At 33.1% G+C, this 26254-nt stretch overlaps 1 protein-coding gene across 2 annotated transcripts in view; it reads left to right on the top strand.

The window, feature by feature from the left end:
- LOC129218019 (serine protease HTRA2, mitochondrial-like) overlaps positions 1 to 26254 on the top strand; it is a 150712-nt gene that overhangs the window by 18482 nt on the left and 105976 nt on the right. For both annotated transcript variants that reach the window (XM_054852197.1, XM_054852198.1), the window contains exon 2: positions 2665 to 2866. In XM_054852197.1, the coding sequence (XP_054708172.1) occupies positions 2665 to 2866 (202 nt within the window). The remainder of the gene's footprint in view (positions 1 to 2664; positions 2867 to 26254) is intronic.

Below are 26254 nucleotides of genomic sequence, written 5' to 3'. Positions count from 1 at the left end.
CTTAATAGCTTTTTTTCGAGTGTTTTTAACGATAACTGTATCTCAACAGTTGACACCAACAAGACACAAGCTATAGTACAGCTTGAGGACTTTGTATTTTCCAGGGATGACATTTTGCTTCATTTGAAAAAAATTAAAGAGACTAAGGCTCCGGGACCTGATAATATTTATCCAAAAATTTTAGTTGAATGTGCGGAGGAATCAGCAGATGTAATCGTAAATATTTTCAATGCTTCTTATAACTCGGGGACAGTGCCAGAGGACTGGAAGCTGGCTAACATTCCACCGCTCTTCAAGAAAGGGTCTAAAGGGAGTGTGGGAAATTATAGACCTGTGAGTCTAACTTCGGTGGTTTGCAAAATTTTTGAAACATTGATAAAAATTAAGATAGTAAATTTTCTAGAGACTAATAATCTATTGACTAGTTTTCAGTACGGTTTCAGGAAAGGTAAATCTTGCGCAACTAATTTATTACATTTCTATGACAAAGTTACCATGACTTTGGACAATAAGAAGCCTGTAGATGTTTACATTGATTTTCAAAAAGCTTTCAATAAGATACCACATGTTGCTCTACTTAGCAAATTAGCTGATATAGGAATAGGAGGGAAAACTTTCATTTGGGTAAAAAACTGGCTGACCGGAAGGAAACAAAGGGTAGTTGTAAGGGGAAATTACTCTAATTGGAGTGAGGTTTTAAGCGGGGTTCCTCAAGGATCAGTGTTAGGGCCTGTTTTGTTCATTGTTTTTATGAACGATATTCACAAAAATATTTCTGGGAACATGAATTGTTTTGCTGATGATGTCAAAGTTATGGGGACTGTAGATAATGAAGAACAAGCAAAATAGCTGCAAGAGGATCTAGATCATATTACGGAATGGGCTGATAAATGGGGTATGGCTGTTAATGTTGGGAAATGTCAAGTGCTACATTTAGGGCATGGAAATAAGTGTACAAGTTATTATTTGCAAGGTTCAGTCATTAGTCAGGCAGACAAAGTTACCGATCTGGGGATCTTAATAAGTCAGAATTTAAAGTTTAGCCAACAGTGCAGCATTGCTAGTAACAAGACCAATAAGATGCTTGGGTTTATCAATAGATCTATTTCAAACAAATCTAAAGAAGTTCTTTTGCCCTTGTATAGAAGTTTGGTAAGACCCCATTTGGAGTATGCTGTTCAGTTTTGGTCTCCTTATCTTAAGAAAGACATTAATGTATTGGAAAGGGTTCAAAGGCGAGCTACAAGGCTAATAAATGGACTTTCTCACTTAGACTATGATTCCAGGCTTAGAAGGTTAAAAATGTACAGTCTTAAGCAAAGAAGAGACCGAGAGGACATGATTCAGTTGTTTAAATTTATTAAAATGAAAGATAGGGGTCATTGTTTTAAGCTATTTAAATCTCAGGCTAACATGGATATTAGGAAAAATTATTATTATAGCAGGGTAGTGGAACCTTGGAACAGTTTACCGGAAGAGGTGGTAATGAGCAAGGGAGTAGATAGTTTTAAGAGGGCCATTGATCTTCACTGGGGATTGTAAATTGACTAGGAACCAGTCTAGCTGGGCCCAGAGCCTGTTGCTGGTTGTCACTTTTGTATTTGTATTTATATTTGTATTTATCCACAACTGTTGAAAAAAAAAAACTGAACTGCTTCTTATCTGTTAACATATTTAAGTGTAAGAGGATAAAGTTCTGTAGTTCTGCTTCTTACAAAACAAAATAGGTTGAACATTTGCTTCAAAGGGGATCGGCGCTTTAATCCTGACAAACAAAATTCCTAACATTGAAGCAGCTTTTATTAAAATGCAACAATGACAAGGCATTCATTGAAATGATAGAAAGACACAAAAATGTTTTGAATTTTTTTTAGAAATTTTAACTGTCAATATTTTCACTTCTTTCAGATAACTACTTAAAAAAGAAGATAAATTAACAAAACACATTCTCCTTGTTTTGAAAAGCATATCAGTGATTTTAGTTAGGAAATTATATTTTCAGTAATATTGATGTTCACTAGCACCAACTTATATTTTGATGGGGAAAAGAACTGAGGAGGGGGTTATAGCCATCAATCAACCTGGGGGGGGGGTAATAGACCAAAAAAAGCTGAGAACCACTGCAATAAACATTCAATGATCCATTTGACATCAGCATTACCTTCTTTGGTCATTTCAGTAATTCAATTTTATACTGACATTATTTCTGCTGTGTGCAGGTAAAGGGCAGTAACTGCAAGTTTTTCATTTTTTGCATTTTTTTCATTTATTGCATGCTATCTTTATTGTACAAACTCGCATATTTGGTTTCTGCTGAAAAAAAAAGGCGCGAAAAAGTCGTTTAATTCCAAAATTTCCCTATTGTTAGTATTGAATTCAAAACGCATTTCTTCAAATATCTCAAACTCATTTCTGCAGATACTGCCGTTTACCTGCCCACGGCAGATTTAATGAATTGTAGGAGTTCAATAACATCAATCAATATGAGCACATTCCTTCATAAGTAATAGCAGTATAATCATTAATCTGTCATAATAAGAATGAAAAAAATCTTTTTTGTGAGGCTAATAGTGAGGACTTAAAATTTATTGTTTTTAGAGTATTAATCATAGTTCCAAATACATTTCTATGGAAAAAATGATTATTATTATATAATTTTTCTAGGCATCCGGTTACAAGACGAAAGATTCCAATATCAAATGGTTCTGGATTTATTGTAAAATCTGATGGGTTAATATTAACGAACGCACATGTTGTCTCGCATCATGGACATGTTGTAGTGAAACTGTATGATGGCCGTGAGTTAGATGGAGTCGTTGAAAACTTGGATACAGAAACTGATCTTGCAACTGTGAGGGTTAAAGCTGTAAGTTGTAATTTTTGCCCTTCAACTTCAGTTTTGACATTATTTTGTATGTTCAGTTTTCTGTACAATGCTTGCTTCAAACCTGATGAAAATACAGTTGTAGTATGTGAGTAGTGATTACAATATGAGAAACAGAAAACTGGTAGTCGTGCTACTATTTTGCAATTTTGTAAAACTGGTACTTTTCTCAAATTATATAATGCAGTGAAATCCTGTTATGAATACCAATACAAAGAAATATCCATTTCAGCAAAATACATGTTCAGTCCTGATTTAGTTGCCGTTACATTACTTGAATTTCAGTACAATGAAATTCCCATTATAACGAAAAACATTTACAACGAAAAACATTGATTTCCTTCAAGTTTATTGTAGGGGGATTTCTCTATAATATACAATTTAAATAAAATCCAGTTAACTCCCGATTATCGGCGGTTAGATTATCTGCGGGTCTTTTCACAATTGTTTTAAAGTTATTTATTTTGATTTTTTTATTAATTGTTTTGATTGTGTTATTTTTGGCTTTTAGATTTTACATAGGGTAATGCTCCAGTAGTCGGCCATTTAAGAGATCAGTTGTTGAGTTTTGTTAACCTAGAAGTTTCAGCTATCAATACAACAACAAAAACAATGTAAACCTTTAGGCTGTACTTTTCTGATAATGATTCACTAACTTATTTCTGGAATAAAAATATGTTTTTTTTAAAAACCAAGCTATTGTTAATACGAGAAAATGCTCCAGTATTCGATCATAGAAACCCAGTGCTCGGAGATGCATGAACCAGTAGTCTGCCATTTCATTTTCGTTCTCTTATGAGGTGTAAGAGAATAAATTTGAACAAAATTGAATGCAAAACTTACAGCACAGCAGTGTACTTAAAAAATTAATTATTCAAGTAATTATGAAAGATTGCATTCTGAATGTCTTCATAACGTTTCATCTTTATATTATCTTCTAAACTGCAATCAGTTTGAATATGCATCTCATGCAATTTTTTTTTATTATTTATCTTCTACATCAGAGGTTCTCAACCTACCGGGGGGGGGGGGGGGAGAGAAAGAATCTTAAGGTGGCAGGGGACGTTAGGGTATATCCAATAAAATAAAATCAACCCTATCATTAATGTTGTGAAAGTGACTAATGTATATGCCAACTTCACTTGGATCCTAAATTGCCTCAAAAAATTGTATTTACTTCTTTTCATCTTGGATTTCATATGTTCTAGTAATAAGCTGTTCAAAATAAAGCTTTGAACAGTTGAGTTAAATGTTGTGTGTGAAACTATCTAGATTTTTCCTTATTTACTAGTTTTCAGCTATCCATATCAGCTCCAGTTTCCAATTAGATTGCTTGTATTAAGCACGTACAGAGGGAGAAAGGGGGGTGACCTCACCTCAGTCTTCAAAAGGGCTGCAGAGAATGAAAGTTTGAAAACCCCCATTCTACGTCATTAACTAAAATGATATGTACTGCGAAAGAAGAACTTTGATGAACAGTATCGTAACTAGGGGTTGGCAGGAGTGGCTCTTGCCAGGGGCGCAGCTCTAAAATTTTTTTTAAAAAACTCGCAAGAAAAAGAGCTAGAGGGGATACACACACACACACACATATATATACACCGTAAAATCCCGAAAGTAACCCCCCCCCTATCGATTATATCCCCCCCTTTTTTAGTGGAAAGTGAAATCACTTTAAAATCCTGAATATACAACCCCCCCCCCCCTTCACCTGAAAATTTTCCGATCATCTTCATTTGCCACTCCCTCCAAAAAAAGGATAACATTTTCTGCTTTACTTAGAAAGCATTTACAAAGGTTTAGTTTCCCCCTCCATGTGCAGTTTTGCTTTTCTAAAAAAAAAAAAGAAAAGAAAGAAAGGAAACACAATGATTTAAACAAAAAAGAAAAAAAAATGTTTTTTTTTTTGTTCATATATATTACAAAAGAAAGTCATACAATTTTACTGCTTTTTATTCATTTTGGAAGGAGCATTTTTGTTTTGACTAGTGAAACTGAACGATCTTCAACACGGCGCCATTTTGAAAACGTGACGCCATTTTGGAAACGTGTTGCTTAAAAAGTAGCGCGAAACTTAAAAATAACCTCTTTAAAAGGAGAAATAATGTAATTGAACGAGTTTAGGATCATCAGAAATGTAAATTTTACTAAATCGAGTATGAAATGTCTGTGTTTGCGTTCGGGAACTTTGTAAAGCTCAGTTTTCGAAATTACGATCTTCATAACGAATTTGCGGCCGTGATTGCGATTTTTGCTTCTATTCTGAAAGAAGAACATTAAGATTTTGCTTCTTTTACTGTTACCTTATTACATTCAGTACATAATGAATTTTCAAGCGATAAATTATAAGGGTTTTGCCAACTTAAGGTGCAAAATCCTTTCTTTCGAAAAAAAATGGCACCCTCATGCGATTTATTACTAGAAAATTATGACAGATTTTTATTAATTAACTTCTATCTTCATTAATATTAACTCTTATTTACTTATTATTTCTTTTCTGTACTCTAAAATTAATACTACTAAAAACAATTTTTTTGGCTAATTTTTCAGAAAAATCTCGATTATAACCCCCTTTTCTGAAATCAACAAGTTTTGTTTTGAAAATAGGGGGGGGGGGGGTACTTTCGGGATTATACGGTATATATATACATACATAAGATAAACTGATAAGGAACATTGAGCATCATTGAAAACAATTCTAAAAAGAAAATAACCGAAAAAAATTACAATGTTGTCTCCTATTTGTCGAATCAAAATGTTCCAAAAAAATTTTGTTTTTTGGACTTAAATTCTGAAGATATTCCAAGGGAAATCCCCCGAACCCCCTCTTTTCACTGTTATTGAAAGTGTTGAAAAGAGATGTCATCCTGATATTACTACTTTTCATTTATAAAAAAAATAGTACTATTAAGGATTTAATTGATTATCAGTTTTAGCTTCTGAGTCTTCAAACGAATCTATGGTTGAACGGTTTGACAAAAGTTGATGGATCCAGAATAACTGTTGAAATTTTTTTGTTTCATTGTCTCTTGAAAACTTAATTTTCATTTAAACCCTTTTAATCACATACGTATATTGTTTTATGAAAAAAAAAAGAACATGCTTCATTTCCTAACTTTTTTTTAAATTTTATTTTTATTAGTCACTCCCCAACCCCTCATACAATGAATTTGTTATATCTCCCCCCCCCCCCCAATTATTGTAGGGATACACCCCTGACTTGACAAATCAGGCACCCCCAAGCTGCTCTTTCCACCACCCTCTTTGGGCAGGCCCAGCACGGGCCTGCCCCACCCTGGCACAAAAAGGTTTCAGTGGGTTTTAAAAGTAGTTTATTTACCCTTGTTGATATTACAAATTTTAAGATATATTTATCGTTATTTGAATAAAATTGTTTTTGACTGTTAAATGTGTTTTTCAATTCCATTTTTTTCCCCCGAGCAGATCACACCACAATTTCTGTTGGGCTTGCAACAACCCGTTTTAGTTCCTCGAACTTCAGGTATTTCATCCTCGGTAGTACGCGAGTTCCAACAAGTGGTAGCAGAGCGTGGTTTGGTCTGCTTGGGTGAATGGAATTTTTGAAATATGAAATTGTGCTACCTGATAAAATGGGATTAGAAAGTTTTTAAATTGAAAATAAATTTTGAAATGTTGCCCTTAGTAAAATAGGCTACCAATATGAAATGTTGTGTAATTTAAAAACAAAGTTTGAGAACCCCCATTTGTTTTGGTCAAAGTAGCTGTTGTGCATGATATAAATTTGTTTGAATAATATAAAAATAATGAATCTGTTGGTGCATTCGCCGCCGAGTTAGGGGGGGGGGGAATTTAAGTAATTGTATGAAAATGTTTTTTTTTAGACATATTAATTTGGAATTTTAATTAATTAGGTTTTGGCCGAGTGATTTTAATAGCATATTATTGGGCTATTTTTCGGCAATGTGAAAAATGAAATTTGTCTCAAAACAAGAAATGTCCCCAATTGGTGATTTGTTTTGTAGACATGGGGAAGACATAGATATAAATAAAAAATTTGTTGGCATGAAGCCTGTAGTATTCAAAGAATATAAGAGTTATGGCTATCTTACATTAGAGGTCTTCCAATTGGAAACTAAAAGTTGTTTCTGAAAATAAAAATCTAATTAATACATTGAAATTAAAATTTGTTTCTGTGGATCAAATAAAGAATTTTAAGTGTTTTCCAAAATAAGTCGGAGAAAAATTTTTTTTTTTTGAAACTAAGTGTTTCTGAGGGTCCGGATTTGGATTTGTTTCTGTGTAAGACTTAAATTGTTTCAGAACCCTAAATCATTGAAAAATTGTGTTTTATGAATATTAAAAGAATATAAGAATTTTTCCAATTGATGTTTTGCCGTGTACTTTTAATAGCATTATAATTGTTGCTATTAGTATCGGAATTTTTGATCAATTGGATTCTGGTCAACTATTTTTAAAAGCACAAGTGTTTTGGCTATTTTTTTGCTGGAAAAATATTAGTATAAGAAGTTGACTTGATGTAATAATGCCGTATTTTTAATAGCGTATAATTCTTAGCTATTTTTCGGCAGTAAAGATTAATATAAGAGTTTTTTTCAAGTAATTAGATTTGTGCCATTAATTATTATAGCATAATAAGTTTTGCTATTTTTGTGGCTGTAAGTATAAGAATTTGTCTCTCAAATCATGAAAAGCCCCCGTAGGGGAATGTTTTGGAGACGGGGGGAATGACTTTGGATTAAGTTCCTGGCAGGGAGCCTTGTATAAAAATATAAGATTTAGGCTGTCTTGCAATTTTAGGTCTTCCTCAAATTGAATTTAAATTGTTTCAAAATCTAATGATGAGGAACTGAAATAGTTCCTGTAAAAGTAAAAATAGTTTCTAAATTTTAAAATTGTGAATAAAATTCAATGAATGAGAATTTGGAAACTGAAGTTTGAAACTATAAGTTGTTTCTAAAACCAAAATTTAAAAATGAATCTTGTTGAAGCTAAAAGTTGTCCAAAAATTGAAATATTAGAAGAACGCTATAAACTAAATTGCTTCGGAATATAAATTAAGGAAATTAAATTTGAAATTGTTTTTGAGAATTTGAAATGAAAGTTAGTTTTTCAAAATATAAGAGGTTGTTTTTCATAAAATTAAGAGATGGGGGGAATTCTAAAAATTCAATTTGAATTGAATGTTTAAGTAATTTTCAATGTGATTAAAATTGTGTTTGAAAGGTTATCTATGTACCTTTATGAATTGTCTCCAAGAGGGGGGAACTTGTTAGCAAAAATAAGAAATTTTAGTTCTTGAAGACAATTCCCAAAGGTTTAAAAAAGTTCTAGTAACTTAATTCATTGTATTACAAAAATTGAAAAATTATCCCACTACCTAACCGGCGGACGAATTGTTCCCCAAAGTAGAAACTCCAACAGAATCATGAGTTTGTTTACACAACGCGATGATGTGACGTCATAATTACCGAGTTGAGTAACGTTTTGCTGAGTGCAGGTGAACAACTATTTTAAAAGTTTCACAGTTAGAAAATAAAAGGTGTTGTGTTGTTTCACAGCGATAATTTATGCATGTGATTCAATAAACGTCACATCATCACGTGGTGGAATTGGGAAATGTATTTAAGAGAGTGCATCCAATCAATCAATCCTTTTGTTATTCTTATCTTATCTGTTTTGATACATGTTGCCGTAACTGCAGTTCGGTGGTTACTGGGAGCTGTGTGCTCCAGTTTCTCATCAGTTCCACGTTGTCGAGTGGACTTTATTTTTAGAAAAATGTAGGAAATAAGTTCGTTGTGCCCGGCTAAAAGAGCAGGCAGGTTCCATTGGTCACCTTGAGGCATTTTGGTGGTGAAGGATGAAAAGGTGAAATATTGTGGAGTTTCTTTCACGGAAGTTGATGTTGTTGGACGTAGGCTTCACAAGACCGTCGAAGGTTCACGCTGGATTGGATTAAAAGATGTCCTGGAGTCTGGCTGGACTGGATGTCCGCGTGTAAGGGTTCTTCACCGGATGTGGCGGTTCTTGGTGTCCGAGAGGTCAAGTCTATGGAAGGTCCAGCATGGCGGCTGGCCACGAGTGGTACGGGCTGCAATCAATTTTCACGTAGGATCCTATGGAAGGATCAGGCCTTCACGTTTTGATATGCCAAGTATTAAAGAGTGAATATCCTGAATGGTATGAACTTCCATCTTGAATATTATCAGGACTACTCTATTTTTAGGCAATGGACTCAAGGTGGACTAGCGTTGACTAGTCCGTTAAATTTTGGAATCGAACGATACAGTATTATATAATGTATTCCTATAAATGTTCTTGTGGGGGGGGGGGGGTTATTTTCAGTCAAAATGTTTGGGTTTTAAAAGTAGTTTATTTACCCTTGTTGATATTACAAATTTTAACATATATTTATCGTTATTTGAATAAAATTGTTTTTGACTGTTAAATGTGTTTTTCAATTCCATTTTTTTCCCCCGAGCAGATCACACCACAATTTCTGTTGGGCTTGCAACAACCCGTTTTAGTTCCTCGAACTTCGGGTATTTCATCCTCGGTAGTACGAGAGTTCCAACATTAACTGTTTACGTTAACATTAAAACTGAACGAAAAGTTGATAGAATTCATGACCGATAAAGAGCGAATTATTGATCGATATGATTGACATTTGACTAGTCTATGTTCATTACAAGGAAACTTCAATATACGAAACACAAAATTAAAATTGTAGTTTTGGAAATAATTTCACCTTAAAACAATAAAAGTAAAAATTCTTTTACTTAAAATATTAGCAATCAAGGTCACGTCTAAAACAAAATTTATCATAAAAAACAATGGTACTTCGTTGTGAACGAACTGCAGTAAGATGAATTATGTAGGCTCGTCCATGCTTTCAAAGTTTTTCGGTGGGGAGGGGGGGGGGGGGCAAAGAGTATGAATTCAGTTCATTTAAAAGGAAAAAAGCATCAAAATACTAGCAAAAATGCATAATTGCATTATGTTGTGAAAATCAAGAGGGTTCAATTGCCACCTCCCCATTGATTGCCCAAGTGATGGGCCTGTATGTAGGTGAATTGAAAGTTCAGACATTTGGGGTGTCATAAAGATAATCATACATCCTTCAACAAGAATATTAGTAAATGATGAATAAACTATAATGGAATTAGTAGCTATGTAATGCAATTTTGAAGCTAAATCAGCATTATTTTAAACAAGAAATAAATTTTGATTTCCTAGAAAAGAAAACATAAGGAAATAAATATTTGGTTATGGATGCAGTAATAAAAAGTGTTACCAACATTTAAAATAGTTAGCCTTAGTAAAATCGAACCATAATTGTAAGATGGTTTGATAAGAAAGGCGATACATCACCATTTGGTAATGACATGTTAAGTAATAGAACATTTATTCTAAAGGCAACGATGGACTAAATTTACAACACCGGTTTTCAAGAATTCTAAGTAAAATCAACATTAGAGGCAATAAAATGACGAAATAACCCCTGTTGTTAAAAAAAGTTTAGGCAGAAAGTTTAAACATTTTCTTTAGAAGAAATAAAGTTAGAAAGGGAATTTTTCTCAAAACAGCTAAAGTGCCCCTGTGTCAATTCTTTATTTTAATTAGTATTTGATGAATATTAGAAAATTCATATTACATACGTAGCTGACTACTAGATAGTTCATCAAAACAGTATAGAACCAGTGGTCAATCTGCTATGGTCGACTATTGGAAATGCATAGAACTCAGTACCCAGTGGTCGGCCACCCCTCTAAAAATAATTGAGTCGAAGAAGTTTAATTTTTAATTGAAACATAATGTTATACTATGCATTAAAACATAAGTAAAAACAAATTTACGTCAGAACGAAAAAAATAAGGGTGCTTAACATTTAAAGATGAAGTGTCTTCTTAAGAAAACAGTAAGCAGAATCGCAAACTAGGATGATGGGCACACCATTTAAAATAAAATGATTCATTACTACTTAATAAAACATACTTATAACTTCACTGTTGTTGGATGATACTTGGGGACAGGTAAAGGAATGTGGGAATGCATCATATCCGATTTTGAGTTATACATATTTTATTTATAAGCAGTTTTCTGTCCTTGTGACCGACTACTGGAGCACTTGCTCTATATTTTAAAAAAACAATGCTCATAAATGCAATGTAGTAATGTTTTTAGTTACTATATAAATGTATGTATGAATGTTATTATTTTTTAGCTATTATATACACTAAGTATCCTTTCTTAGGTATTATTTGGATTATCCAAGGGGGTTTTTGCTTCTCCACGGTTATTGTACCGGTATAATCAGAAGTTTTCTGTACTGGTGTTTTCAGTATTTGCTGCAAATAATAAATGTTTTTCAATTAAGGAGTTTCTAATTTAACTTACTGGGTGTCTGCTGTCTTTTCAAATGGATTTTTTCCTTCATCAATGAGACTCAAAATCCATCATTTGAGTTTAAAATTTTACTTCCAATGCATGAATTAATAGAGAATCAATGAAACAAAGGTGTCAGATATTTTCATTGATATTAGGGATGTAGTGGACCGACCAACAAACTGCATCTGAGCAATATGCTGGATGTTTGGCATATTACAATTTTTGAGCATATATCTGGTCCCAAAAAATTTATTTATTGAGAAATACAATAAATGTAACAAAAAAATGAGCAATAAGTAAAATGTCATACTATATAAAACAGTATTTATTATGTACAGTCAACCCTCGTTTATCGCGGTTAATCCATTCCAGACTTGGTTGTGATAAGTGAATTTCTTAAAAGGTGGATTGTTTATTTATGAATCCAATATTTTCCTAGTTAGAGCATAGAGCACTTATTTACAACCTTTTATATTCATTTTTTCACATAATTGAAGCACATTAAATATTATCCTTTAGTCACTATTACGCTCGTATTACCAAATATTTTACGTGAAATATGAGAAAGTAAGACACATTGCACATTATAAATAAAACTTGTTCAAAATTTAGATCATATACAAAATTTTTGAGGGTTTTCGTATGCACAATGTATGCATACTGTATTATGCATGCAATTTTATGTATGTATAATGGCTGACACATTTTTGGCAAGGATTAGTTTCTTGGCAATTTAACTTGCATGTCTTAAAGATTATCAAAGTGCAATGTCAATTTCTCCAGCAAGTCAGTTACACTCCTTGCATAGTTTTGATTGATTTCTCTCGCCACCTGCAGCTTTTCCCGTCTTGTTGATGCCAAAAGATGAAGATTTCTTATGAGATGTTTCAAAAAGTTTCCTAATGTTAAAAAAATTTCAAGCTTTGGCTCTGATGGACTTAGCTAATAAAGGTTTTTCTATTATGTTTAGTGGCACATTTACCAAATAAAACTGAATGTGATCCGCACTGAGAAATCGTTGTTTACTGCTTGTGTAGTAAATTTCGATTTCAGTGGTAACTCTGAACTAAGTCTTTGAGAAATAGCTTTCACTGAAATCTAAAAATATTATTGACTTTTTAATTTTTTCGCTTTTATTTTTTTCCTATAATGTTAAATTAAAATTATGTAATTTATGAGTAGAATAAACTTCTCAATACTTTTTTAAAAATATTCTTCAAATTTGACTGCCAGCATTAATTCTGCATAGTGCCCGTGATGATAAAACTAACAAAAGGCTTTTTAACTGTACTATTTCTTTAAATTGAGGTGAATATGTACAGTGTCAGTATACTGAAAACTTTGTGACAACATAGCATGAATAATACCCAATAAAGTAACCCACTGAATGTATTCTCACCCAAAACTCAACTGTAAGCTTCAAAGACTGCAATACAACAATTAATTACTTTTTTAGAATGTCCAAATTTACTGCATAGCATATCATTCACAGATTAGTTGCAAGAAATGCATTTAGAAACACATTTTCCCCCCATAAATGTTATTTATGACGATATTCTACTAAACTTAGTTATTTTTGTGATTGATTTGTCGTAATCTAGCTAAATTTGGCGTTTATTAAATTATCTGTCATCTAAAATTATTGTAGTAACGTAACCTGTAAATAGTTTCCTGTAATGAATATACAGTCCCTATACATTTGATTGAAGTATACAGTCCCCCTATTTTTCATTGATAAGATTCATGAATGAATAAAAAGAAGATATAGAAATGCGTTGAACTTAGTAGGATTTTCTAGAGATTTCTTCGCTCGGTATAAAGCGCCGGGCGTCTTGTGAATGAGTCAGTTTCGAGTTGGTTTTTGCTTGTGAATTGTTGCAGCGGAATGCTAGAGAGCATTTATTGTTCTGTTTTGTGAAGCCTTTTGAGCTGTATTTTTGCGTATTTGGAAGTAAATACGTGTGTAATCGTTGAGTTTACGGTGTTGAGTGATATTTGCTTAATTGCTGATGATTAATTTAGCAGTTGTATACGATCTTTCCTGTACATAGTGTAAATAAATTTCCTGTATTTTTCTCACGAACTGTGTCATCCTTTCAAGAAAGTGGAAGTCGCTCCGGATCCGTTACAATAAGTATTTTACAGTTAAAGAGGAATGTTTAAAATAACCTGTAAGTAGTTTATTTTAAGTTGAATTAAAAACACAATCTTCTGGAAATAATTTTTGAAAATTGCAGATAAAAAATGCATATGCAGTAACCCCTCATTATATCCCGCTTGTCAGGAGACAATAAAAAGTGCAATATATTTGAAAACTTTTTGTAACCAAAATTAAAAGAAGTAACGATTAAACTATTGTACAAGTTGATGGCATATGCACCTACAAAGTATTAGTTTATTGTAGGGGTTCACCGGTTATTCAGTAACTAACCGGTATCTGGCTGATTTTTTACTGCTCAGTATCCGATCCGGAGAGGATATCGGACCAGCGTATATGTAGGGCTTATCTGGTATGAAGTTGACTTATAATAAAAAAGTTTCAATTAAGAATCTCACTTTTTGATAAATATTTTGATGGTAATAACTTTGCATGTTTCCTTCATTAATTTCTGCTTCTACAGTGGGTGGTCATATTATTAGGTTAAAATTGACCAAAAACTTAAAATTGAGTAGAACAGTCCTCGGAAGCGAGTCTTGTTGGAAAATGTAGCAGAAAATAAACCACCAGTTCTCGTACCAACCTCAAAATCTGGGACATGTCTCAAAAATCGCTTAAAAATGGAGCTCATCTTACTAATGATTGAACAGGGTATTCAAACTTCTCCACCAGGATGGTCCGGTGGTGATTAATCTAAGAGAAACTAATAGGTTGCCCACCCATCAAAAAACCATGCCGCACAAAGACTACTAAAGTTAAATTTAAAGTTGATTATTTATGCATGAGTTTATCGATTTGTTTTATACAAGTAAATGTGTTTAGAATGATTCTTAATAACAGGGGTGCTAAGTCTCCTAAGAGCGAGGGTGCACCCCCCTAAATATCAAAAAGACCCCCAAAAGCAAGAGCCCCCTAAAAATGAGAAAAATACCCCTTAACCCCCCCCCCCCCCCTAGGTGGGCAACCCTGTTAATAATATGTTTAACATATTAATTTGTATCTTTTAAGACTACATGCCTGTATTTTTTGGAACTTGTATTTAAGGGGTTAATTTGTACCTTTTAAGAATGTATACCTTTATTTTAAGTAGAATTTTAAGATGATTATCAAGATCTTTTATTTGTTATTTCAATGAAAGAGAAAGTTTTTGGCATTATTCTTAATAATATATTTAAGATGTTAATTTTCATCTCTTAAGATTTTGTGCTTTTATTTTTGGATTACATTTTAAGTTGATTATTTAAATGTCAGTTTATAAATTTGTTTTTAAAAAAGTAAACATGGCCTACTTTAATTTCTTTTTTTTTTTCCTTTCAACTTGTAGGTTAGAATTTTTTTTTCATTTGTACTATTCTTAAAATAAAAAAGAATTTAAAACAAAATTTTGTTTTATGTTATTACAAAGCTGAAAACAAGAAAATGTATTACTTTATGATGAAGTTATTTTTTCTACGTCATGCAAATCTAATAATTATGGCTCATTGTAAAAATATAAAACTAAATGGGAATTATAAAACTATTAAATTATTATAATTTATTTAAAAAAAGTTTTATCTAAGTTCGATGGGTTTTTTCTTTTTTTTTTGTGAAATCAACCAAACATGGATATAATATTAGTAAAATATTTTATACAACTATTGTTGAAATAAAATCTTATTTAAATGATCTTTGAAACAGAAAGACTCCAAACTGTAAGCAAAGCAATCAATGATTTACTAAGTTTAAACTTGGGGTATATGCAGGAATATTTTTTGTTCAAAGTTTGTCTCCTACAAAAAAAAAAAAAAAAAAAAAAAAAAAAAAAATCTGTAGAACTAAAACACAATATTTTAGTGTTTCATTTTATGTGTAGCACCACTCAAATACACTATACATTAAAATAGAGAGGTTTTAAAAAAAATTTTTTTAAATGTATTTAATATGTTTTTAAGGGAATCATTTATGAAGCAAGTTTGATTTAGTATTTTGAAACAGCATTACATAAAAAAATCAGTGAACATGCAATGTAGTTAAAAGCAACTGTAAAGCCGCATATCCGCAGGATCTCTGATCCTGATATCCGAATCCGGTAAACAAAGAGGCGCAGAATATCTGGAATCTGGTATTCGGAAAAATCACTATCGGGTGCATCCATATTTTTATATAGTAGGAATATATTAGGAAGATATTTTTAATAAGAAAATAAAATTAATTTACCCATTGTTATTTTAAAATTTAAAGAATTTATATGTATATTTCTATCATTTTATGGTGGAATACGTACCAAAAGTTGCAGCTTGAATTGCAACAAATTTACTGTATGGAAAATATACCAATCTTGTTCACTGGTTTAAAAAAAAGAAAAAAAATACTGTGAACGTTTGATTTTCTGCGATCTCAAATGTAAAGCAACCTTTTTTTAATATAATTTCTCAGTAGACAAAGGAAAAGCATAATATATCCAAATGAGCGATATAACAATAGGTTACTGTATTGCAACAAACAGCCAAAAAATTATCTTCTACAGTGATAGAAGACACCTTTATCAAAATTTAAATGTCTGCATTATTTAATAGCAGCTCTGCCTCTTACTGAAAAATCCACTTCTGTCAATTTATGTTTTTCCTCAAAAAAAAAAGGTCATGTTTCATTTATTTTTTATTAAAATTTTTAAATTTCAAATATTTTTTTATTAATTCCTTATGCTTTTATCAACAATTATGTGAAGTTTTGGAGTGGGGATTGATTTCTGTGTCACATTTATTAAAGATGTACATTAGGGTTGGATTGAAAAAAATTGTTTTCGGAATTTCAAATTGACCAGGGTGAGAAAAGTTGTTCTTAAGACTAAACAATTACATGTGAAATTTCATGTTGATCAGATAATATCTTCATGTGCTGCAAGGTGGTCAAACATTGCAAATTGAGCTTAAAAATGCATTTTTTCTTCTTTACGAACACATTAATTTTTAATAATTTTTCAAATCGGTCAGGGTGAAGAAAGGTACCCAATGGGGTGAAATACTATGATGTAAAATAACATCACAGTCAGATGAAATCTTCTTGCACCACTTGGCAATCGAAATTCATGTATTGAAGAAAAAAAGATATTTTTTCGCCACGAAGACAATTATTTTTGAAAGTTTTTAAATTGACCATGGGCAGAAAAGTTACCAATAAATACGTTCTTTAAACTAGCAACAAATATGATTAAAACTACCTTGCATTTTACCTTTTTTTTTGTAGACATATGCAAACTTTTGATGAAAGAAAAGTCCCATTTGAAAAGATACACGTAAGCGTTATAACACGTTATAATTAGATTCAAGTACAGGTAAAGACCAGGAAAAAATATTTTTTTTTGCATTATTTCAGTCAAGAACATTTTATAAATAAACCACTGTACAGTAAAATAAAATTAAAAAAAAAAAAGAGAGAGATCTACAGACTGAAGCAGAACATCTTTGGGTAAATTAAATAGAAAACTCTTGAGTTCATGTTAAAAGTATTCATACCTTCTCGTGACTGAATCGTGGCTAAAATGAAGCCATGTCATTATTCCTTTCTGCAAACTTTACTTACTGATTCTGTTACTATTTTGACATATTGCTCTGTTGCTTGAGTATGACATGGAAAGTTAAGAATGGAAATATTAAGCCTGCATTCCTGCTCCAATATTGCATTTAAAATTTCGGAATCTGCATTGTTTTTCGTAATAGGTGGCTCAAATTTTTCAACTTCTTGCAAGTTGTCAAGGTTTGTGTAGTCATTGCATCAAAGTTTAGGGCCGGAATAACAAATTTCCTAGCAGACTGTAAGGATTTTGTTAGTTTTCTTGTTTCCCTTATTCTTCTTGGGGCCAGCTGCCGTACGTGATATCTTTCATCTCAAATCATTGAGAGTGAAATATTTTCCTGTTGTGCGAAGAAACTGTTTCTTCGTTTGACAGGATCGATAACCTTTTTCAAATTCCCTTTTAAGTATCTCAATCAATTACAACAGAATTCCAAAGCTCACTTGTAGCTAGAAAGTTATACAATACCTCAGGAGGCCTAGTCTCTGCCCAATACGTAAAAATTTAACGCATGCAACGCCCACCCGTGACGTCACTTTTACATACGCAACAAAACTCGCTAGTCTCTGCCCTTTCTTATCGAACGCAAAAGGCAGCTGCCGAAAAGCGAACGTACGGTAAATTAACGACATGATTTTTCTGGCGTAAACCTTTCGTACGTACGTTCAAGAGTCAAAACAAAGATGGCTGCTGTATCGGCTGTATTCGCCGCGCATTGAGTTTTGTGAAACTTGATAAACTATTGGAACTTATCAAAAGAAAAGTATTGAAGGATCATCACACGTGTTGGATATTTTTGATGCAAGGTTTGTCAAACTTTATAAATAGATCAAAAGTTAAGTGATTAACGCCACAGAAGTGAAACATTGCTTTCCCTCCTGTATAGTGGATTACTAGCTAATTTGCGAGTACTACATTCTTCGTCATACTACAAACACAACATCATTTTTAACTCTTATCCTTCATTTATATTTATTGATAACAGTGAAGTAAAACATCTTGCGCCATGGCCCTACGAAATTTGCTGTTGATTTTGTTCGTACAGATTAATTATTTTCCGACAGGTAAGTGGGTCATAAACCAAGTAATAAAATAAACAAAATTCTCAAGCTGATCGTTTCAGATTTTTAAGAAACTTTTAGAAATCCTACTACTCTCTGACACCTCAAATGTATATAAATTTAAAAAAAAACTATCTTACACAATTGATCAGTAATTAATGTCTGAGTTTGTTAAACACTATTTTCCCGGCAGTGTTTTGAAATGTCATACCTAACTCGAGTTTTATGGGAGCCTCAGAGTTGCATAATAGCGCATTTTAAAGAAAACTGCATGTGCCTTACTTTGATATGTAACAACACAAATATTTCAGGTAAAAATATTTTTTCACAATTTTGAATTTTGACATTGTGTCTCAAAAATTCAGGTTTTTTTTTGTAATGTATTATAATGAATGCATCCCAAATGTTCAGAGTAGGCTCAGAACAGTTGCAGCAAATATTGTAGGATAATTTTTGCAAAAATTGACTTTAAAAAATCCTGACTAGTGATATGCCGGTTATCCAAGGGAAGATAAAGATTTGTATCCTTATGTTTTTTGCGGATCTTAAACAAATCTTTTATATTCTTAAATTTCAACACATATTTGAATTCTAAATATAGATAGGTATGAAACACTCTTAAATTCTATGTAAGTTATGAGTTTTCATTTAGTTAAATAATAAGGTATCATTTCAGAAATTAAAAAAGTTAATTTTTAAACCCCGACTCTATTAGGAAAGAGATAAGTTTGACATGTATATTTGTGTGTGTTTGTGGAATCATAGCTCCCAAACAGATGAAACGATTTTGTTCATTCTTTTTGACGCTCAAAAGGTGACTTGATCGAAAGTGTTCTTAGCTTGGTCTCGTCTTTGTAACACTAATTAGCCAGGGGTGTCCACCTCTTCCCCAAATACAAAAGAGAAAAAAACCTCTGAAAACAACCCTCCTAAAATTTTCAATACCGTAGACTGACCTTCCCTTGGTGGACACCTATGAATTAATGAAGATATTAATTAAAAATCAACTTAGTGTTTTTCGCAGTTTTAACAGTGAGATCTTATATATGTGCGTTTAAATATTGGCACTAGTTGAAAGAATGAAATTTTCTGCGTTTAATATTTGTTAGGAATTTTCAAGTAGGAGTTATAATCTTGTTTACATAAAAGAAAATTTTGAGTACAATGTTACACCTTTATGCTTTTGAGTAATAACAATTTCTTTGCTGCTCCACGATTTAAAATTTACCTGCTTTCAGTTTCTTGCGTGTACTGACCCACAAGAAGTTCTCACGGATCTAGACACTAGTGATCCCTATCCGCAGATCTGAACTTTTAACGATCCTGCACATCACTAGTTATAACTTAAGTTTTTTTTTTGAGCTACAGAGCTGTACAATAGCGCATTTTAAAGATAATTTCATGATCTTTCATTTCTGATTTGTAAGTTAAAAATTTTTTTATTCCAATAATTTTAAAATAGTGTACTTTTTAAAATTTTGTTGTAGTCCCACTCTGAAAGTTTTTGGCCCTATTCACTAAAATACAGTAAAAATCATGCTTTTTATAAAATGACACTATTCTCATTTTTTTTTTAATTTGAAAATTTTGGGAAAGAGAATTTTTTTCCGAAAAGTATTTAAACTACACATTCAACTGAAGTGCGTGTCTTTCTCTTCAAAGTGAGCTATAATACAGCTCTAGCTCTCATAAAGCTTGAATTATAAAATTTTAAGCACTGCCAGCAAGTTAAAAAGAAGTGCTGTGCTTTTTAACAACTTTCAGAAATGAATTACTAATCAAGTATGAAAGTTTTTTAAAAATTATGTACAGTAACCCGTCTAATACAGACACTAACGGGACAATTTTTTTGTCGGCAAAAGAGGGGTGTCCGCAGGACAGAGATTTAATAATGCTATTTTCCTTGAAATCGGAGAATAAAATATTGTCCACATCAGAGAGGTGACCGTTAGGAGGGGTTTTACTGTTGCATTTAAGATGTCAGAGAGTAGGGCTTCTTAATTTTTCATGAAAATCTGAGACGGTCAGGTTGAGAATTTTATTTATTTATTTATTGATTTGATATGATCCATTTGCGTGTCGAATAATATTAATTTGTGCAAATAAAATAAACAACAATGTTTCTAGGGCCAAGCTGCAAGACCTTTTACTTCACTCCCATGAATAAATATAAATGAATGCTAGGAATAAAAAATGATGTTGTGTTTGCCAAATGATGAGGTAAATTAGTTAGTAATCCCATAATGATGAAGGAGCAAATGAGCTGGTAATATTGCTGACGGAAAGCAATGTTTCATTGCTGTGAGGTTAATCTGAATATTTTGGTTAGAAAAAAAAGTTTGCCAAACTTTGCATCTAAACTATTCAACACATTGTATAAGACTCCTGAAATACTTGTCTTTTGATGCATTCCAATATTTCTGCTTCTTGTTGAACACTCAAAGCAACAAATTCAGCACTCAGCAGCCATCATAGACTTTGCACATAATAGCTGTAAACTCAGGTACACATGTATACTTCCGTAGGACTCCCTCAAGCTACAGTAGGGTCTCATTTCACAATTTTCCATGGGAGGGGGGGGGGGGCTAAAGATTTGTGCTCAAATGAATATATAGGGAAAAAACAATAAAATGCGTACACAATAATGCCAAATTTGATTGTTTCTAAAATCCAGAGAGCCCTTACCACCCAATTGATGGATCTGGAATTCATGTTCTTCACTACATATCATCATTCCCATAATACACATCACAAAATTTTACATAGTTGCGGAACCAATAAATGCACATTTAGATCAATGTTCATCATTGTTTCTTCAATATGCACTTTATTTGTATTCCTTCGACTGATTTCAAGCAAATTTCTTTACTTAAGCTGTCATTTTATTATAAAAAGGAATATTAAAACACATTCTGTACAAACTGCAGTATAGTTGTAATGGAATTTTAGAGGCTCTGCCCCCTGCTCGTTTGGTTCACAAACCCCGGGTTGCTACCTGTGGGGACTCAAAGCCACTTGCAGCTGGTGACTCAGGGTTCGTACGCCCTTGAAAAACCTTGAAAAGTGCTTGAAAAAAGAAAGTTCATTTTCAAGTGCTTGAAAACCTTGAAAAAGTTTCTTAGTGCTTAAATGCTCTCAAAAATCAACGAATTGTGCTTAGAAGTTTTAAAAAAGTATTTCACCAATGCAATTTTCTGAACATGTGTTCAGTATGCAACATCGCGAAAAATTGCTTCCGTGTTTGGGATTTCAATCCTTTTGCATCTTGTAAATATTTTGATGTTTTTTACAACCGAAAGATATTTTGACATATGGTACCTTAGATTAGTTTATTTTTTGTTTAATTTCATTAATTAACAAAGAAATTAATTTCGAAACCATGACAACATTGAACTTACTCGGGTTTCGCGGAAAATTGCTCTTGTGTTTGAAATTTCAATCTTTTTGTATCCTGCAAATATTTAAATATTTTGGCTAATCAAATGTTAGTTTCGCATATGCTACCTTAGATTAGTATATTTTTTGTTTAATTTTAATGAAAAACAAATAAATTTATTTCATTGGAAACATGCCACGTCGAACGAACTCAGACTTTGCAAAAAATTGCTTCTCGTGTTTGAAATTTCAATCTTTTTGCATCTTGCAAATATTTAAATATATTCACTAATCGGATGTTATTTTCATATTTGCTACCGTAGATTAGCATATTTTATGTTTAATTTCAGTAAAATATAAGTTTATTTTATGGGAAACATGACAACATTAAACTTAATTCGCGAAAATTTGCTTCCCTTGTTTGAGATTTCAATCCTTTTGCATTTTGTAAATATTTTTATATTTTTGGCAATTAGTAGTTATTTTGACACTGCTACATCAGATTAGCTTATTTTATTTTTTTATTTTAATAACTAAAGAGTTAAAGAATTTATTACCTTGGTCTTGTTTAATTATTTGCTTATTTATTTTTGCAATTTTGAATGATTATCTTTACCTAATTTTTGGTCATAACAGATTTTTTTGTAAAAAAATTTAAATTTCAGCAGTTGAGCACCTAACAAATTAACTTAAAGTTTGTATTTTAAATATAAAGTTGATTTATATAATTTTATTTATAAGTACATCATTTTTTTATGTCTGCTAAAATAAATAAGGTGTATAACAGGGGTGGTTGTGTTATGATTATTCACTTGAAATTCAGTAGTGTTCGTTTTTATGCTTTTACCTCCATATATCTCCAATTTTCCCCTTTTCCTCAAATGTTCAAAATTACTACTTTATTATGGTTGTGGGTACTTGGAGCTTACTGAAAGAGGCTTTAATCAGCAAAGGGGTAGATAGCTTAAGGAGGGTCTTTCATCTTCATTTGGATCAAATAAATTGACCAGTACCAGCCTAGCTAGGCCCAGTGCCTGTTGCTGGTTATCAACAGGCACTGGGCATGGTATTTCTATGCAGAATATTTTGACTTAATAAACTATTTTATGAATTGTATGCATAGCAAAAGTTATTGTTGTACATATGTATATTCAAGTCATAGGGGTCTTAGTTTTAAAAATTATTCCCCCCCCCCGCCCCATTTTGCTCTTTGAAACTTTCAGGTAATTTTTTTATGAACTCACTAATCACAATTACACCTGAATATTATTGCCTTTCTGAATTTAAATTCTAATTTCAACAATAACCCATTTTTTCCCAAAATAAAACTACTTTTGTCATAATACATGTCAACTTCTTTTAAATCTTTTCGATTCCGAAATATGGCTCTATAAATCTGAACTTGCACATTTATTGTCTATTGCAAGTTAATCAATGAAAGCTGAATAGGCTCAAGTTTGCATTCAGAGTATTTATCACTGCTTAAGCTGCTTTTGTATATTTTGAGGTGTAGAGACTGGACTGTGGACTTTCATAAACTTTTCTTACTTCCTAATTTTTAAATTTACTCGAGGACAGTTGAAATGCCTTATTGGCTGAACAGCTAATAAATACATATGAATAATTGATTTGAATACTTATAAATGATTTGCAAACCTAATATTTTTAGAACTTAATAGTGCAAACTGAAATAACTTTCTGGGTAGTGTTTTTGTCCTAACCACCCTTATATTGTAATAAACCACTGTATGGTACTGGAAATAAATGTTGAAACCGGGGGGGGGGGGGAGTGACTTCAAAAACTCCTCTCTGGCAATGCCATTGAACTTGGGTATTTTAGTTTCTTCCCATAAAAGTTAAAAGCACTTATGAAAGGGTTTTTTAAGTATTAATTTGCTGATTCTAGAAAATATACAAACCTCTGACTGCTGCAACCTTTGAAAAACCTCAAAATTAAACCTCTTGGTATCTGCTTCTCTTTATGACCGAACTTTTCAAACATTTTCAGAAAGACTTTCAACGCAGTAGATCTTTCATCAAAGCGTCTCTTGTTGTAGAAAAAACAATTTTGTTTTCCTATACTTTTTTGTATTATTGCCTTATTTCTATGTGTTTGTAGTAAATGAAATCTGCATACAATATTTTTAGTACAAATTTATGATATTGCCTTGAAAACAAAATTTTTTACCTTGAAAAGTACTTGAAAAGTGCTTGAATTTTTTTCTGCCTAAAGGGTATGAACCCTGTGACTATTAATGATTTTAGGGGTGTCGAGACATCCCTGGATATCCTCTGGAGTGGAGGCTAAAGGTTTAGAGGGGTGTTAAAGAGTGGAAATGGCTTCCCAGGGCCGGATTTGGAAGTGTGGAGGCTCCGGGCAACGAAGGAGTGGAGGCCCCTAATCAGGGTTTGAAAAGATCATCATATTTTTGAAAATATCAGATACTTTGATATATATCCAAATATTTTGATATATATGTATATATCCAATATTTTCGACTCGTGAAAATTAGGATATTTTGTAAAAATTTTATTGTTGGGGCCCCTTTGTTGTGGAGGCCCAGGGGGAGTAGCCCTGCCTGCCCTCCCCTAAATCCAGCCCTGTGGCTTCCCCTAGTTGCCCTGTATCCAATGGTACAGGTAGACACGGCCAATCCGGAGAAGATAGTTACAGAAACAAAAATAAATAGTTTAGACTAGGGGGCCCCACCCCCCTGCTCGCTTTGCACGCCAACCCGTTTGCCATCCGCCTCAAAGATTTTATGCTTTTTAGGGTATCATGACATCCTTGGATATCCTCAAGGCAAAATCAGTACTGGATATCCAGCCCCTCAAGGTTTAGAGGGGTGAGACAGGATGCAATAAAATACGGAGATTAACAACCCGTATCCAAAGGTGGGGTGTGTTGGCCGCATCGGTAAGGTGTCAGACTCTTAACTCAGGGTGCCCACCTGGAAGGGGTCATGGCACAGACTGCGCCAATAGAATTTCTAAGGGAGGGGGGGGGGGGGGTGCTTTTGCTCTTGGGGGAGGACCCATGCTTACCTGAAGGGTCCCAAGTCTGATGCCAGCCGGTCAAAGATCTTCCGCGTTTGTTGATGGTGACTGGGGAAAAATAAATATGTCGCAGTCCAAGTCCTTCAAAGAATTAATATCTCTGGGAGTGCTGGACCAGAGATTGCTCGTATTCTGGCCTGGATCAAAAAACAGCTGTCTTCAGGTCTCCATCCAACAGTTTAGAAAAAAATTGTAGGCACGGGGAATCCTAGAGTGTGATGTATTCAACAGTACCAGTATTGACTTGGCAGACATTTCCAGTCCAGAGGAGATGCGGTTAGTGGCAGGCAGTCACAGAAATTAATATTATCGACTATCAGATAATCTGTTATGCAAATTGTTCTGAATGATGTTTTAATTTTCAAACTACTAATAGAAAGAAATTCACGAAAAAACATTTTAGCAATTATTTTTCTTTTCATAATTGCATATGTAAAGCCTAATAAATACAAATTAAATCTCATTCATTGGATATTTAAAGAGAGAAGAGTTTCTAAACTAATTGGGCCTGGGCTCCAGATCTACTTACCCGCAGCGCGAGGCGGCTCACTATACTAAAGGGGCCCCTGGCTTTCAGTGCCGTAGAACTCCAGTGGGCAGTTAGGGGCTCTGCTAATTTTTTGCCAGGGGGACCCAAAATTTATAGATCAGAGCCTGGTTAGCCCAATCCTTGAGCAGGGCCAGACAAGAGTGTCCCCATCTCAACATAGAAGGGGAGGCAGGCCCGGGAGAGCCCCAATGCGAAGTCGTTGTGACCTCCCAAAATTTTCCTTATTTGACAAATTTTTCTGCCAATTCAGCAAAATTGGGAGTTCTATTAGGCAAAATTATCCTCATTCAGCGACAATATTTGTAGCATTCCATTCGGCAAATATTTAAGACTTTTTTCCCTCCCAAAGATTTAAGTTCAGGGTCCTCCTGGGCAGGGCCATAATTTGGACAATTTGGGGACTGGTCTGTTAGCCCTCCCCCCTCCCCCCAAGATTTTAGAAGCAATGTAATTTTAAAATGATAGCAGTATTCACTCAACACCAATATTTTCTTTTAAATGGACTCTGAAGAAGATGTATACACTTTCAAACTCATTGACAAATGCCCCCCCCCCCTTGCTCACCCCCCCCCCCCCGGTGGATATGTCCATGGGGCCAGAAGTGCCTGTTTTTCATTTGAGATCTGGCACAAAAGTATTTTGAGCCAAATTCTTAAAAAATATTATAGTGTTAAAGCTATTTTGATAATGTACAAAACTATTCAAAATAATGTTTCAAAGAATGATATTTTGCTACATTAGAAATATTTTGTAATTTCATTATGTTGACAGATCAATGAAGAAATATTAGAAATGAATTTAATTAGGACCTTCCATTGCTTTGTTTTTTTTGCTAGTTCCTATTTTAATTTTTAGGAACTTGTTACTTAATGCTCCAAAAAAATGGTAAAAACTCCAATAAAAATGCTCTTTTTTATTATCATTATGGTTCTTAGGTCAAAAGGTTCTTCTTTTGTGTCCCCTTTTTTCTGATTTGGGTACCCGAGTGGTGTAAGTAACAATAAGAACATTTTTTCCATGTTTCTGTGATTGGGAGCAGACGTCCGAAGGAGAATCAAAACAAAACAACTGAGGCTAGCCTCGTCTCCTGAGCATCCTCATGCCAGCGATCCTAATTTTCCATTGGCTTACAGGGACAGGAAAAAAGGCGTGGTTTAATGCTTACCGTACGTTCGTTATCCCAGTGAATATTAACGGACTTCCGGTATTTTTGTGGGCAGAGACT

This window comes from Uloborus diversus, chromosome 3 (assembly GCF_026930045.1).
Source record: "Uloborus diversus isolate 005 chromosome 3, Udiv.v.3.1, whole genome shotgun sequence".
In the NCBI taxonomy this organism is placed as follows: Eukaryota; Metazoa; Arthropoda; class Arachnida; order Araneae; family Uloboridae; genus Uloborus; species Uloborus diversus.
The sequence above is the reverse complement of the archived record's forward strand: the minus strand, read 5'-3'. Positions and strand labels throughout refer to the sequence as shown.